General features: G+C 45.7%; 2 protein-coding genes across 2 annotated transcripts; one reads left to right on the top strand and one right to left on the bottom strand.

The window, feature by feature from the left end:
- Positions 1 to 3,937: 3,937 nt before the first annotated feature.
- On the bottom strand, positions 3,938 to 5,366 carry tprkb (Tp53rk binding protein). Its single transcript, XM_084447608.1, has 4 exons — positions 5,166 to 5,366; positions 4,899 to 5,021; positions 4,529 to 4,705; positions 3,938 to 4,354 (listed from the first exon to the last, which is right to left on the bottom strand). The coding sequence occupies exons 1-4, from the start codon at positions 5,304 to 5,306 to the stop codon at positions 4,262 to 4,264; spliced, it is 534 nt and encodes a 177-aa protein (XP_084303734.1). The 5' UTR covers positions 5,307 to 5,366; the 3' UTR covers positions 3,938 to 4,261.
- Positions 5,367 to 6,564: 1,198 nt separating this feature from the next.
- Positions 6,565 to 10,926, top strand: alg10 (ALG10 alpha-1,2-mannosyltransferase). Its single transcript, XM_084447595.1, has 3 exons — positions 6,565 to 6,902; positions 7,427 to 7,624; positions 8,098 to 10,926. The coding sequence occupies exons 1-3, from the start codon at positions 6,738 to 6,740 to the stop codon at positions 9,157 to 9,159; spliced, it is 1,425 nt and encodes a 474-aa protein (XP_084303721.1). The 5' UTR covers positions 6,565 to 6,737; the 3' UTR covers positions 9,160 to 10,926.
- The last annotated feature ends 3,968 nt before the right edge of the window (positions 10,927 to 14,894 follow it).

Here is a 14,894-nt window from a genome sequence, read left to right as displayed (position 1 = left end):
GGGAGCCAGTGGTCCAGTTCCTGTTCATGCTTGGTTGTTGCCTACTCACCTTCCCATCTCCTGCATCACCTGCCACCTGTCTCCACTCTGCCCAGCTGCACCTCATCCCTCATTACTCTTAGCATTAATACCAGTCAATTTCCCTTGGTTCTCTGTAAGATCATCCAGTCATCTACCAAGTCTGCTCAGCTCTTCTGTCTGCCATATTTTGAAGTTGTTTATTGAAATTGAGTTAAAGTAGTTTGTATGGGTCAAGCATCCTCCAGTTTGTATGACTCAAGATCTGTTTACTGCCATGTATATGGTTCACACATACTAGAAATTTGACTAGGGTTAAGGCATACACTGGTGACATGTTTTTAATTGTTTTGTGATCACTGTCTTTGTGATATTTTCTGATGACCAAGCCTTTGATCTAAGCAGAGCCTTAGCACATTATGGAGGAACCATGTCCCTTTCTTTTACCGATCCCTGAGAGCAAGACCTGTGAATGTCCTGAACAGTGTGGTGGCCACATTTGTTGGGAATTTGGGTGGAAACAGTGTGGAACATCATTGCATAGTTTGACTGCCATTTCATACCAACATTAAGAGAAAGTGGAGAAGTAGGCTATACCTAGAAAATACTATAGTTGTGCAATTCGTTTGTACAGTGTTAGTTAAATGGTTAAAAATGGGCAAGCAATAACATTGGAGGGAAATGTATACTGACACTGATGATTGTTTCAGAAATGGTCTGAGACAAAATAATGAAATGTTATACATCAGTATTGTGAAACACTGAACATATTTTAATGACTGACAAGGAGAGAGGAAACAGTCCAAGTTAATCAATAATAACTAGGCTCACTATGAACAGTGTGTATTATTGGCTCTGTTCTGACATCAGTGCACAGTTCATTCCACCATTGTGAGGCCAGGACAGAAAAAAGCCATGGCCAGGCCAATCTGCCGTAGGGGGGCTTGGAGCAACTGGGGAACCAATCACCTCAAGGCAGCAGAGCTTGACCACAGCCTGGAGGTCGGAGGGAGCTGTTCATTTGCCCTGTAGGCTTGCATCACAGTCCTAAACTGGATGGGACAGCGCAGGGAGCCAGTGCTGAGAACGGAGTAGGGAAGTTGTGTGGAAGAGCATGGGGCCGTTGAACACCAGGTCAGCAGCAGCTTTCTCCAGGAGTCTGATGGCCAACGCTGCAGGATGGCAGCAAGTAGGGAGTTGCAGGAGTCCAGGCGGGAGATGACAACAGCCTGGATGAGCACTAGTGACGAATCACAGCCAGATTTCTTTCCTAGCACAAAGTTTGATAAAAGAGATGAGTATTAGCAAAGGCAAGGAGAATGATTATATCAGTGTACAATGAGCTATGATGGGGAATAATTACACTATGAATTTGATTTCCAGGCATGGCATATACATGGCATGCTTACTTGCAATGGTAATAATGCCTTCAGGTAATAACACTAACTATGCTTGATTAATTTGATGTATAATGTGGCAAATGCTATAGTAGCAGCAGCAAGCATCAGCCCACTATAGCTAAATAATGCCAGACAAGATTACAGACTGTAATCAATGTATGAACAATGTCACATTGATCATGCTCAACATTGTTAAAATTGAAATACATCTGAGACCTCCGAACGTAACATTAGCATTAACTAACGTTAACCCTAAGCCGTTAGCATTAGCTACCGTTAGCATAGCTCCCTAGCCTATCAATATAGTTGATGTTAATATAAAGAAATGTAACATTAGATAATGTTAGCTAAGTTATTCAACATTGACCCACTTACCCTCTAGATCTTTTCCAACGATGTCCTAAAGTAACCACATGTCATGATCATTTGCATCATAGACATACGTTCATATCTATGATTAGCATGATCATAAGCTTCATTGCTAAAAGCTTAGCATGTTAGCCGACGTCATTACATGACTTCCTATCCAATCAGAGGCAGAGTAGGGCGGGTCTTCCTATGGTGACGTGCTTTCCCGAGCTCGCAGGACTCACGAACGCGCGCCCAGCGTCCCCGAGGCTCGTGCACAGCACATGTTTAAATGGCTCGATACAGGTATTGGTGGCTTCAAAAACCCCAAAACCCCATTGAATTAAAAGTTTATATTGATAAGATTGGTCTCTGATGCTGAATGATACCCAGAAAAATTTTGTTTTCCTTTTCTAGCCCTATCTATCATCATCCACTAACATGGGAAATAAGGTTCTTGGGCCGCATGCCGTGACGTGCCTTGCAATACCGGGCTTGGCCTGAAAGCCCATGGTGGCTTCAATGCGCCAAGCTGATCCTGGGGGCTTGGTTGACAGCCCACTCGCACTCCAAGCGCACTCCGCGCTAATTGGTTTGGGACGGCCCTTAACATGGCGAAGCTCGGCGTGAACGCGCAAACGGAGGGGGAGTGGATAGGGCGAGGGTTTAGGGGGTGGTTTGAGATTGGGCCTATGTTTGTGGGACAGGACCTCCTTCCATTTTTAACAAAATCATTCCGTATTGAAAGTTGTCTTTAATGCTGTTATTCCACTCAGGAAAGAAGAAGAGACAAGACTTTGGTCGACTGCTGTCGTGTGAAATGTGCTTTATAAATAAAGGTTTACTTACTTACTTACTTACTTACTTACTAGGACATCCAGGATGTCCTTGGATATATGCAGAGAGCAAATGAGAGGGCTGAGGAGAGAGAAGAGAGAATGATGGAGATGATGCAGACCTCTTACAACACTATGCTAGGGCTGGTTGAGAGGATGGTGTCTGCAATAGAGGCAGTTGGCAGTCAGAGCAGCAGTCAGAAATGACCATACTGTAGGCCTACCTAAAACAGGTTAAATCAGGTGTCGGTAGTAAATTTGTACATCTGTTTGTGTTTACATTTAATTGTTCGCATGTCTACTTAAACCAAGTGTTGAGGTTGTACATTTTGATGAAGTTTGTTAATCTGTCTTTTTTGTTTACATGTATTCTGTGTTCAGAGGCCTACTGTAGGCTACTTTAACCTCTGTCAGGTGTTTTAATTTCACATTGGTAAATCTGACAGCATGTTTACATGTCTCAAGTGTTGACTTGTTTAGGAGAATGTATCAGGAACATGTCATTGGTTTAATAAAGAAAACTTTATTTTCTACAACATTGTGTTAAAGTTTAAAGCAGTGAAAGGCAAAATTGCCATGATCCCTCAACTGCTGCTCGCAGGTAGTCTAGTCTATGTGGTCTATCATGTTGTTAGATATTATGCTACAGTATTTGTTTTCTTCTCTCTTCAGTAGGTTTATTCTTCTGCTTCGGTCAGATGTAGCTACCCGTGATGTTTATACCCGGTGAGCATTGGGCAACACCCCCTGCTGACGTTCGGCTCAAAACTGGTCGAAACGCGGGCCTGTTCTCTGGACAGAACCAAGGTTCCAGGAATTTTGAACAGAACCGGTTCAAGAACCAGAGTTCCTTTGGTGGAAAAGGCTGAGAGGATCATCATCAGCACTCTTGTCCAAAGGACCATGACCCGAGGGAGTGCATCTTCACAAAAAGGCGCAAATTCACAATAGCTGCGGCCACGGACGATCTATAGAGTAGGCTACAAAAACGAGAGTATTGCACTTTTGTGGGCCGACTGAGTGAGAGACAGAGCGACATATGTATCTATATATATATAGAGAGAGAGAGAGCTGCTGGTTGCAGCTAAAAATCCTAGTGGTGTCAATGTCGGCCTGTAGCACAGATACCAAAGAAATCAGAGGCGTTAACCACAGAGCAGGGTGCTGCGTGGAGGAAACATGCTTTCTGTCCTCTGGGTGGATACCCTCAATATCAGGGATATGGGACATTTTGCACTCCTGGTCAATTATCTTCATTTCTCATAAAGGATGTGTTTTCTTTCTCCAAACATTCAGACAGAGATCAAACAGTAGCTTGTTAAAGAACATGACAGGTTAAAAATAAAAATCAACATTTATTCTTTTCTCTTTTTTACAGGTGAGATTTTGGCATGTCATGGCGAAATGCAAACCAATGCTATAAGACTAGGCTGTTACTGCACATAGTTGATCAGTCAGTGGGGCTGAATCACAGAAATTGTGTCTACTTATTCACCCAAACCATGTGTCATTTAGCAACCCCTTCCACACGAGGATGCAGTAAAGAGAGCCCTAGAAACTCTATTTAATATTGAATGTTTTGAGCTGTTGAGAAGCACCGGGCCAGTTAGGTTTGAGGACAGCTTTGTAATGAAGATGAACCACGGTCGTTGTAGTATGTTAATTCTGTGTGACGTCCTTGGCGGCCATCCTGCAGATCACAGCCTCCAGTAGACCCCCACACTGGTCCTCCTGTGGGGTGACTTTGTAGAGCTGGTGTGTGTGTGTGGGGGGGGGGTCAGAAAAATGCAATTTACTACATGGCTACTTACTGTATTATAGTAATTGGTTAGACAGATACAGTATTGATCCATGGGTGTGTGTGTGTGTGTGGGGGGGGGGGGAGGGGGGGTAGCCGAGCTAGAAAGTTACTAGAGACAGACAAACCTTCTTGATCTTGGCAGAATCCGTCAGCGTGGAGACCTGTTCAACAGGAATCTGCTGGCCGTCCACCCTGGCCATGACGTCAGACACCAGCTGGACGGCGTCTTTAGAGTGGACCAGAACTATGTGGACACAGTTGTCACTGTCCGAGGTCCCAAATCTCTTGAATGCCTCTGAAATCTACAGACGAGAAAGACTTATTCCATAGGTCATATAGAAGTGACTATTATGTGGTCAGTGTATGAGAGTGTGTGAGAGAGAGAGGGGGGCTGGAAGAATAAATTGATGGTCTAGCTTGCTATGCCAACATACCATCCATATTGTGTACCAGACAACTTGATACAGTATTATCATGTTTAGCTGCCACACTCACACTGTTTGTGGGTAAAAGGTTGAAGATGATTTCTGAATACAAGTTCTTTGTCTTCATTTTTCCGATCTCGTGTAAGTGAACGGCCTTGTTTGCAGCTACCAGCACTTGGAAAGGGTCTACAATCTGAGAGCATGTCATATTTCCGTTAGATTTATCAACAGAGATTTGTACAGGGCACAACTTATAACAGCACTATTATTCACAAATGTTACATTCAAACAGAAACAAAAAGGCATCATCATTATTATAGTTGGCTCGCTAGGTTACCATCGTTGGGTTTATCAAGGCACCATTGATTTGTCCCTCCATGGCATTCTTTCTCAACTCTGCGGCGTTTTTGACATCTTTAAAAAGTAACTGAGTGACAACGAACTCGGGGAAGAGCTCCAATTCTTGAGATAAATGCATAACTATCTACAATTAAGTAAATTCAACGACTATACTACACAAATACAGTGAATGTCTGTCTTGAACATCTCATATGGAGAGCGATAAGGGGAACAATAACAGAGTAGCACACCACATAATTGCTAGCTAGGGTTCCGCTTTCACAAGACTTGTGATGAAAAATAATCCTACTTAAGAACTTCGCGTACATAATGATTGCTAAATAATACCCCACTATTATACATTAATCATTGAATATTATCTCTGCATAACTGACATGCTGTAGTAGCATAATAGGAACCACTAGCTGGATTGCACATGTTCACAATCCGACTATTTTCAACCGACGGACCAGCCAGCGCTATCTCCGTGGTCGAAATCAAAACTCTTCCGTTTGTTTATCGTGAGCGAAGAGATGCCGCCTTCAGAGAATCCTGTCGTTACTTGATTATCTCCACTGAGGTGCAGATAGTGGGTTCCAATTCGCACATCTGGGGCAATTGCGCTGATTGCCATTATACAATAAAAGGGTGCTTTATAGAGTAACGACGAGGGACATATTTTATAGCACCCTTTTTTCAGGTCATAAAACCCCACAGCACTGGAGTTGAAAATGTTTATTTTTGTAACCTTGGGGTTCTATATCGAACCTTTTTGTCAAAGACTTCTTCTTACAAATGGTTTTATAGTGCACTAGTTTGAATAGTCTTGCACGATTGTTAATTATGATTTAGTGACACCATCCAAGAATCACTCTCCAAGATACACTCTCCAAGATACAAGCACAAAATATACATTTAAAAAAACATTGCACCTTTTGTGCACAAAACATTTGATTGTTGGGTTGATGAATTGATACCTGATCTAGGCTACCTTTCTGGTTCCACCTGTTGTGAAAGCTGTGCAATATATCCTCCGTCGTCTGCGTAGGTGTGTTAATAAACTTGTCGGCATATTATTATATATTAATTTTCCTCTCACTGTCATGAATCCATTCAACCTCATTATTGAAGGGACACAGTCTCACTAATTGAACCTGGTTGAATTATTTTTCAATTGAATTTTTATTTTTAAGAAATCGTTTTAATCGATTAAGCGATTTGCTTCTGTACTTATTCATTTTTTATTTTTGGTGTGTTTTTCTATCGTATTTGGTACAAAGGGCTCACTTTTTTTTTTACATCTTTTCACAGTCAATAAGAAAAAGTAGCCTACATTTGTTTTTGCGTGACCTTTATTTTGAAAGTCCTTGCAAGAACACTACCGGATATGATTTTGGTCAGGCTACGTTTCACACACCGCTTGAACTTGGCGAAAATGCTTCGATTTGTCGTCTAATTTCTTAAAATTCATCGTTCAGCGGGATGTGAAATAAAGAATTCTGTAGCGTACACTGTATTTCAAAAGAAAACTTTAGATTTGCATTTGTTTTGGATCGGAATTTCGTAAAAGATGGAGAAATTTGAAGGGTATATTTTCACTGCTCTCTGCAGTACCAACTTTTTGGTTTCATGTCTGCTGTTCTCCAAAATCACTCGGGAGCAGAGAGAGCCCTACATGGACGAAATATTCCACGTTCCTCAAGCCCAGAAATACTGCTACGGGAAGTTCAGCGAGGTAGGCTACAGTTGATATGGGTTGTGCTTGACTTTGACTCCAGATAGAGATGCGTTGCACACGCTCTGTCGGATTAACTGAATGTTTTTGAAATAGTGCGACAGATTGCACGACCTTTTGACCTGCTGCATCTAAGCCACATCTAAACACGGATCAGCCACCATTATTGTGGCTATTTCCTGACAGCAGGCTAGACTAGTCTTTATGTAGCTACCTATCTCAGATGCAGCTGTCACTGTAGGCCTACCACAGTCACATAGCCCCACACTGGGACGTGTAACTTTACTAACTTTACGTCTACTTTGACTGCTGTACTGATACAGGTCCCAGTGTTGGGCTAGTCACATAGCCAGCTCCAATTAAATTCTAGACGTTTCCTCCAGCTGTAGTTAGTAGTTTTTATTCTAAAGACTGCTCCTCCCTAACATAGCTAGACCACGCCTTCCAGCCCTATCACATTACATCCATCTAATCTCTTGTGAATGAAACTTGAAACTGGTACATTTGAGTCACATCCTCCACAGTGGGACCCGATGATCACCACGTTGCCTGGCCTGTACCTGGTGTCGGTGGGGGTCATCAAGCCGGTGGTGTGGCTGGCTGACCTGACGGGGAAGGTGGTGTGCTCCACGGCCATGCTGCGCTTCGTCAACCTGCTCTTCAACTGCGGCATCCTCTACCTGCTCTATCTCATCCTCTGTAAGCTGCACCTCAAAGACAAGGTAACCGACCGCCGCGTAGCCCTGAACTCCCCCACACTAGAGACGGGCTTTATTCACACCCTCTGAGTTAGCCTATCGGATTGGCAGTTCTCCTAGATGTGATCATGGTTGAAGGGTGAAGGCGCTGGAAGTTGTTCTTTAATTTTCACGTGTTCACACTTAGGCCCATGGTGGTTTATTTGTCATAAGTATAGGATATGGATACCATGTACAATGAAACGCACCCCAAAACACAGTTTAGGACTTGGAGGGAAGTTTGCAGGGACTTTAGATGGATCCAGGAAATGCTTCTGTGGAAGCTTGTCCGCATCTGTGTAGAGTATTAAGGGACACTTACCTGGACACTAGATTAAGCCTAGTAATCTAGTGTTAAATCTCCGATGACATGTTTACTGGTGTAAACACGTGGCTTGGCCTGCTTTGTTTTGGTTGATTGTGTTGTTGTTGTTGTTTTTGTGGCCGTGTGTTTGTAGACGCGCACCGCCTCCCGCAGGGTGCTCTCCGCCCTGTCCCTCTCCACCTTCCCCGTGCTCTACTTCTTCAACTTCCTGTACTACACCGACGCCGGATCTACTTTCCTCATCCTGTTCACCTACCTCATGACGCTGTACGGCTGCCACAAGGCCTCGGCGCTGCTGGGCGCCTGCTCCATCCTCTTCCGCCAGACCAACATCGTGTGGGTGGCGTTCTGCGCCGGCACGCTGGTGGCCCAGCGGATGGACGAGGCCTGGCGGGCTGAGCAGAACAAGAAGAAGGACGACCGGTCGCCCGGCCAGACCGCCCCGTCGGCGGCGGGCGGGGCCCTGAGGACGGCGCGCTTCCTCCTGGGGTTCCTGACCTCGGCCGGCCAGGTCAGGGCCGTCCTGCGGGTGGCGTGGCCCTACGCGGCGGTGGCGGCGGCGTTCGGCGCCTTCGTGGCGCTCAACGGGGGCGTGGTGGTGGGTGACCGGAGCAGCCACGAGGCCTGCCTCCACTTCCCCCAGCTTTTCTACTTCTTCTCCTTCGCCCTGTTGTTCTCGCTGCCCACCTCGCTGTGTCCTCACCGCCTGCTGCGTTTCCTCCAGAGCGTGCGGCGCCGCCCCCTCCTCTACCTGCTCCTGACGGCCGCCGCGCTGCTCCTGGTCTGGAAGTTCACCTTCGCGCACAAGTACCTCCTGGCCGACAACCGCCACTTCCCCTTCTACCTGTGGAGGCGGGTATTCCAGAGGCACGAGGCAGTGCGTTTCCTGCTGGCGCCGGCGTACGTGTTCGCCGGCTGGCACCTGCTGGACGCGCTACGCCCGCGCTCGGCCTTCTGGACCGCCGCGTTCCTGGCCTGCCTGCTGGCCGCCACAGTCCCTCAGAAGCTGCTGGAGTTCCGCTACTTCATCGTGCCGTACCTGCTGTACCGCTTGCACATGCCCCTCCCCTCGCTGCCGCGGCTCGCCCTGGAGCTCGGCCTCTACACGCTGGTCAACGCCGCCACGCTCTACGTCTTCATCAACAACACCTTCCACTGGCCCGACTCCACGGCCGTGCAGAGGTTCATGTGGTGAGCGGGGGAACGCGGAACGCGGACCCTCGCCAGGGAATCTTCCATCACGGCGCCGCCGAGACGCCATCTGCACCGGCCGTGTCGTTCACCAGGAAGTGTCGCGCTGGGATGACATCACCCGTGGAGAGACACCGTAGCAGTGGGGGCTGTGACTTATCGTGGTTGGACAGGTATGTGGAATGATGTCCTCATAACTGTGTAGTAATTACACTGTAATTACACTATTTATTACTGCGATAATGCCATAGTGTGATTACATAGTGTGTGATTGTAACTGCTGTGTAACTGTTGTGTAATGCCTTGCTTGGGTGGGTTTTTCAGAATGATTGTAGAGATGTGAAAGAAACTTTATGTAAAAAACAAAACAAAAAAACACTATCCTTTTTCTATTGTATTAGAGAAAATGTTAGTGTTGAGTTTTGAAGAGCTGATTTTTTATGTTTATTTAAACTGCAAATGAAAGAAGAGACCAAACGAAAAGTGCACAGCCATAAAACAAAACGTGTGTTCCCCTGTATATTTATAGCCTAGTCGGTTTTTATTGACAGGATTTGCCTTTGCTAATGTAAAACCATGATGTAATGTACCTGTAAAATCATCACTATTTTTTTCTCTCTTTGGCAAAGTCTTTACACACTAAGTTATGTGTAGAACCATTTGTCCCTGTAGGGGAACCCTCTGATAAACTGAACCGGATAGAACCCTTTTCAGGTCAGATACAGTAGAACCCTTTTGAGTTATAATTAGAAATCTGCTTCCATATAGAACACTGTATCTGGAACCTGTTTTAAAGGGGGTTCCCCTACAGGGACAGATGGTTCTACAGGGCAGACTTATTTTCAGTCTAGTTCACAGATGGGGGACGGCTGGTGGATATTTGGTAAACAGCAGCACAATGGGCTTGTCTTTACGACTCTCGTCACGCTGTGGGAGATGGAAGGTGTGTTAGATTCGACAGCGGGGGCGGCGCCATGCTGATCTGGATAATCACCAGCGCCAGTGTTTCTGTAGAGACCCGAGGAGTGAACTTGTGTCGTTAGTTTAGTTTCCCCTTTTGGCTAAAGTATGTATCTCAATAGATCATTTCAATCTCTTCCTGTTGCTACATTCCCTAATCCTAATCTGTGATTGTAGATTTGTGGTTAATCTCCTTCAACAGACACTTTCTTCTGTCCCTCGGACAGACCTGAGTCAGTTACTATGTGCAAACACAGTCAAATACACTCGGGGTCAGCTTGATTTAACCTGCCCTTGCAGTGAAACCAGCGGATCAATGGATCAACGAGTACATAGTGCCAACTGACCATGCAAATCAAACACACCTCAATTACTTTCAAAACCTTCATGTAATTGATCAGTGTTATAGACCCAGGTTTGCGGCTGTCACTAGCTTTAACATTTCTTTTTCACTGTCGCACAACGCCTGTTGTTCACGGTGCACTCTGGGATTTTAGTGATGTCACCATCAAGCTGCATGCTTTCTGATCGGCTGCAGTCTCTTCAGGTTGTTTATTTGTGTGTTGTTGTTGTTTTTTAATCAGTTTGAGTATTTCACTGTCTGTGTTTCCAACCTGCATCCACTGTACCTGTCCATGAACAGTCCTGTCATCCCTGTGCTTAATGCTGTCCCTTAATGCTGTCCCTTAATGCTGTCCCTTAATGCTGTCCCTTAATGCTGTCCCTTAATGCTGTCCCTTAATGCTGTCCCTTAATGCTGTCCCTTAATGCTGTCCCTTAATGCTGTCCCTTAATGCTGTCCCTTGCTGGAATCATCCTGACGCAATAAACGTTTCCGGTTAGAAGCTGTGACTGGTTTGATATCTGTCAATCACTCCCATTCAGGACAAAAAACACTTAATATGCCGTCTTACCCAAGTGTCCAGTAGATGGCGCCACAACACTCCTAAACCTGCCTGTAAACAGAGCCAGTCAAGAGGAAGTCGTCTCTCTGAGTGTTGAGGACAACAGACCGTCACATAATATAATTAGAGGCTAATTAGAGGCTTGTATGTGGTCTCTGGGGATCCAGGTGGTCTGTTACCGTAATATTGTGTGTGTGTGTGTGTGTGTGTGTGTGTGTGCACGTGCGTGCGCGTATGTTTCTTTATATGCATGCATGTGCTTGCTGCGTGCACGCGCGTGTGTGTGTGCGCGCACGTGAGAGACGGGGAGGGAGTGAGCTCAGTGTTTGTGGCGCGCTGCGCGTCCCTCATGTGGTGTGAGTTTCACCTGCCGCGTCAGTGTTTCCCATCGCGCCGGGAAACTCCTCTCCCTCCAGAAACTGAAAGCCTGCAGGTAACTAGGCTGCCAAACTTATACCATCACAACCTACAGGCGTAACCATAACCTACCCCCAACCCCCTACCCCTGTCTCCATGGATACTCACTGAGCTAGTGGGCAGCAACTCACTACTGTTCTCATAATGAAATAACTTCATAATATTCTCTCATGGTTTTATTACATCATATCAGCAGTTATTACATTATCAGCAGTTATTACATGTAAGGTATTACATCATCCACAGTTACTAAATTGAGTTGCTACATAGTGGACCCTTACTAATACACTGTCAATAACCCAACTGAACCTAGCTACTGTATATCTAATAACTAGTATAACTAACGAGTAACTGGCTGGTATACACACAATAACCAGTGATGAGAACTAGTGTCTCCTGTAGTTTCTGAATGCCATGCCGTCTTAGTCAGGTGGGGTTCTCTGAGGGGCCCTGTGGCCCTCCTAAGCGGTACTTCCTGCTTCCTGCGCTGGGAGAGGGAGGCGGCCGGGAGCTGGTGGAAATGCCCCAGACATGCATCACTGGGGGGGGGGGGGGCCTGAATACTGATCACGCATGCATACCTGTCCTACCAGCTCATTCTAGTATCGTTCTACAGCACCACAAACCACCTGGTAAGCATGCATTCATACCTGCCGTACGGGGATCAGGGAGAAAGTTCAAAGTTCAGGCCTGAAAACACATCATGCCAGCATTCACTCATACATGCATAATATCCACCACACATCCACTGGATGACATATTCACCCATAGAAACCGCAACAATCCACCTAATACATTCATATCTGCCGTTCCTCTCTGTGGAAATGACTTTTCTCTCGGTGACGTGGCCTTCATGCATATGTAGTGTCTACCACACTCCGCCTAGTAGAATACAGACCACACACCCTCAGCACTATCCCATAATATTCAGAACTGCCAGTCCTGCTCGTGGAAACAGCTGGATGTCCTCACTAGACACGTCTGACGTCATGGCTGCTCGTATCAAGGCCTTGTTGGAAACACGAACAGGGGAACGAACTCCTCTCTCACATGTTTCCAAGCGCATGCGTTCACATTTTAGGCCACCCTTGTCATTTGAGACCCCCCTTTTTGGGTTGAGGAGATCTCTGAAGACCTAGCGTCTGATCCGTGGATTCTTCTTCTACACCAAGAGGTTCTAGAGCGCCCAGACTGCTCAACCAACACGTCTTCTGTGTTGTCCTGTGGGACTGTAGTTTGTAAATGCCATTGATGCTAGTCATTTCCTTATTGTCATTTAAGAATTATTCTTCTCTGTGCCCCTGTATGTTGTCACTATACTTTTGTATTTTCTGTACTCTGCTACTGTATTACTGTATATGTTGTAAGCAGGACACATCTGTAAAAGAGACCTGGTCTCAGTATGTTCTTCCCTGTCTAAATAAAGGCTGCCTGTCTGTCTGTCTGTCTGTCTTCTATCTGTGGACAGGAGTGTGACAGGGAAAAGTCATGTTATGGAACGACATGGGCTGTATTGGCACATTCAAATGTTTTTATTACGTAAACGTTTCAGTACTTTGACCTTCAGCTTCTCACATAGACAGAGAGATAGACAGACAGAGAGACTGACAGACAGACAGAGAGACAGACAGAGAGACAGACAGACAGACAGACAGACAGACAGACAGACAGACAGACAGACAGACAGACAGACAGAGAGACAGACAGACAGACAGACAGACAGACAGACAGACAGACAGACAGACAGACAGACAGAGAGAGAGACAGACAGACAGACAGACAGACAGACAGAGAGACAGACAGACAGAGAGACAGACAGAGAGACAGAGAGACAGACAGACAGGAACACCGAGAGAAGAGGGGAGGATCTGAGACTCTTCTCCCCATCTGCTGGTAAACCTATCAGATCTATGGGTTCTGATATCAGATGGAAATCTAGCCATTGTTGGTCTCGGATCCCAATATAGCCCTCAATGCGTGTGTGTGTGTGTGTGTGTGTGTGTGAGAGAGAGAGAGAGAGAGTCAATGTGAGTGTGTGTTGTGATATTGAACTACATTCTACTACGCGAACTGTATGTGAACCTACTGTAAGCCGTTTCTGCTGCTGTGAAACCTGGTTTCACAGATAACGGCACCTTTCTTTGAATGTTTGAATGTTTTTCTGTTTGTCCCCGAGTCACCGAGTCACTGGCAGCTCTACAACGAGAGAGAGAAAGAGGGAGGGGGAGAGGGGAGGTAGAGAGTGGGAGAATTTTGCAGATGCATCATTCAACCAGACCATGGTTTTCCTTTCTGAGAATAGCATCTCTCTGTCGCTGCGCTCACTTCCTGTGTGCAGTGCCATGGCTGACAGGCAGAGCTCAGCTCAGAGACGCGTTGAGGCTGACAGGCAGCCGTGTCTTTATCAGAAACAACCCCCACCCTGTTTACTGTAGTAGAGAAGGTGGAAGCCCAGTTCAGGAGGTGAAGCCCCCTGCTGCGCATGTATACTGAGCATGCTGCCTGTACACACACACACACACACCGTGAGCTGCATGCTGAGGCCAGGCGCATCGCTACGCGGGCAGAGGCGGGGTTTATCATAAACGTTGCAGACTTTTACCAGCAGTGACGCATCGCGACCACTCAGGGGGGTATCTTGGGGATGACGTCATAGGCCAGCAGGGCCAGTCATGAGAGATGCTCTAGGCTAGGGTAAGGGGTCATGGGTCAAGCTACGTCCATGTCCAATAAAGTTGTATTCAAATCATGTTTCTCCTCTCCCTGTCATGAATTCAATTTAAGATGCTTAATTGGCATGACTGGAACATATTTGTATTGCCAAGGTGTTTGACAAGATTTTAAATAAAAATTAGAGAAGCAATAACAGTTTTGGAAATGACATTAAAGAGGATATATCAATAGTGAATTAAACCCTTATTTTTTTTTATTTTTTTTTTTGAATTCAGCAAAAAATGTCAGTAAAGCCATACACATACATGTGAAGTTTAAGACCTATCAGACTTGATAAGAGAAGTTGAGAAGAAACAGAAAAAATCTCTCTTGGAGGACATTATAGGCTCAAATGGCAAATTTGTTCGGCATGAGGAAAGACATAAACTTGTACCAAGTTTCATACGTTTTGGTCAAACGGGGTAGAAATGCCAGCATTGCTTATTGCTTATACACGCCATCTATGGGCAAATTGTGGTGACTGATTGTGCCCTTGTTACTCATGCCTGTCTCACAACCGGCTCGTAGAGGCGGGGACAAAGGGCAAGCCAAGGAACTCAAAATAGTAATTATAAAGCTAATATCTAGTTAATATTTAATGAAATAATAAATCAACACAAAACCAAGCAACACAAAACGTAACTGCTCGGGGGGGGGGGTTCTCAGACTGGGGTGGGCAGCTGGTCTTTGGACCCCCGGGCCACGCCTGAACTCTGGTGAACGTTATCAACCGTGAAGTAGGGCA

Source organism: Borostomias antarcticus (genome assembly GCF_949987555.1).
Source record: "Borostomias antarcticus genome assembly, chromosome: 13".
NCBI lineage: Eukaryota > Metazoa > Chordata > Actinopteri > Stomiiformes > Stomiidae > Borostomias > Borostomias antarcticus.
This window is presented reverse-complemented; position numbering and strand designations above follow the sequence as displayed.

Excerpts from the sequence above, each read along its gene's own strand:
- tprkb (XM_084447608.1), bottom strand. The coding sequence starts at position 5,306 with ATGCATTTATCTCAAGAATTGGAGCTCTTCCCCGAGTTCGTTGTCACT. Across the intron at positions 5,022-5,165 it reads CCTTGATAAACCCAACGATG|ATTGTAGACCCTTTCCAAGT; the intron begins GTAACCTAGCGA and ends ACATGCTCTCAG. Across the intron at positions 4,706-4,898 it reads ACCTTTTACCCACAAACAGT|ATTTCAGAGGCATTCAAGAG; the intron begins GTGAGTGTGGCA and ends TCTCGTCTGTAG.
- alg10 (XM_084447595.1), top strand. The coding sequence starts at position 6,738 with ATGGAGAAATTTGAAGGGTATATTTTCACTGCTCTCTGCAGTACCAAC. Across the intron at positions 6,903-7,426 it reads GCTACGGGAAGTTCAGCGAG|TGGGACCCGATGATCACCAC; the intron begins GTAGGCTACAGT and ends CATCCTCCACAG. Across the intron at positions 7,625-8,097 it reads AGCTGCACCTCAAAGACAAG|ACGCGCACCGCCTCCCGCAG; the intron begins GTAACCGACCGC and ends GTGTGTTTGTAG.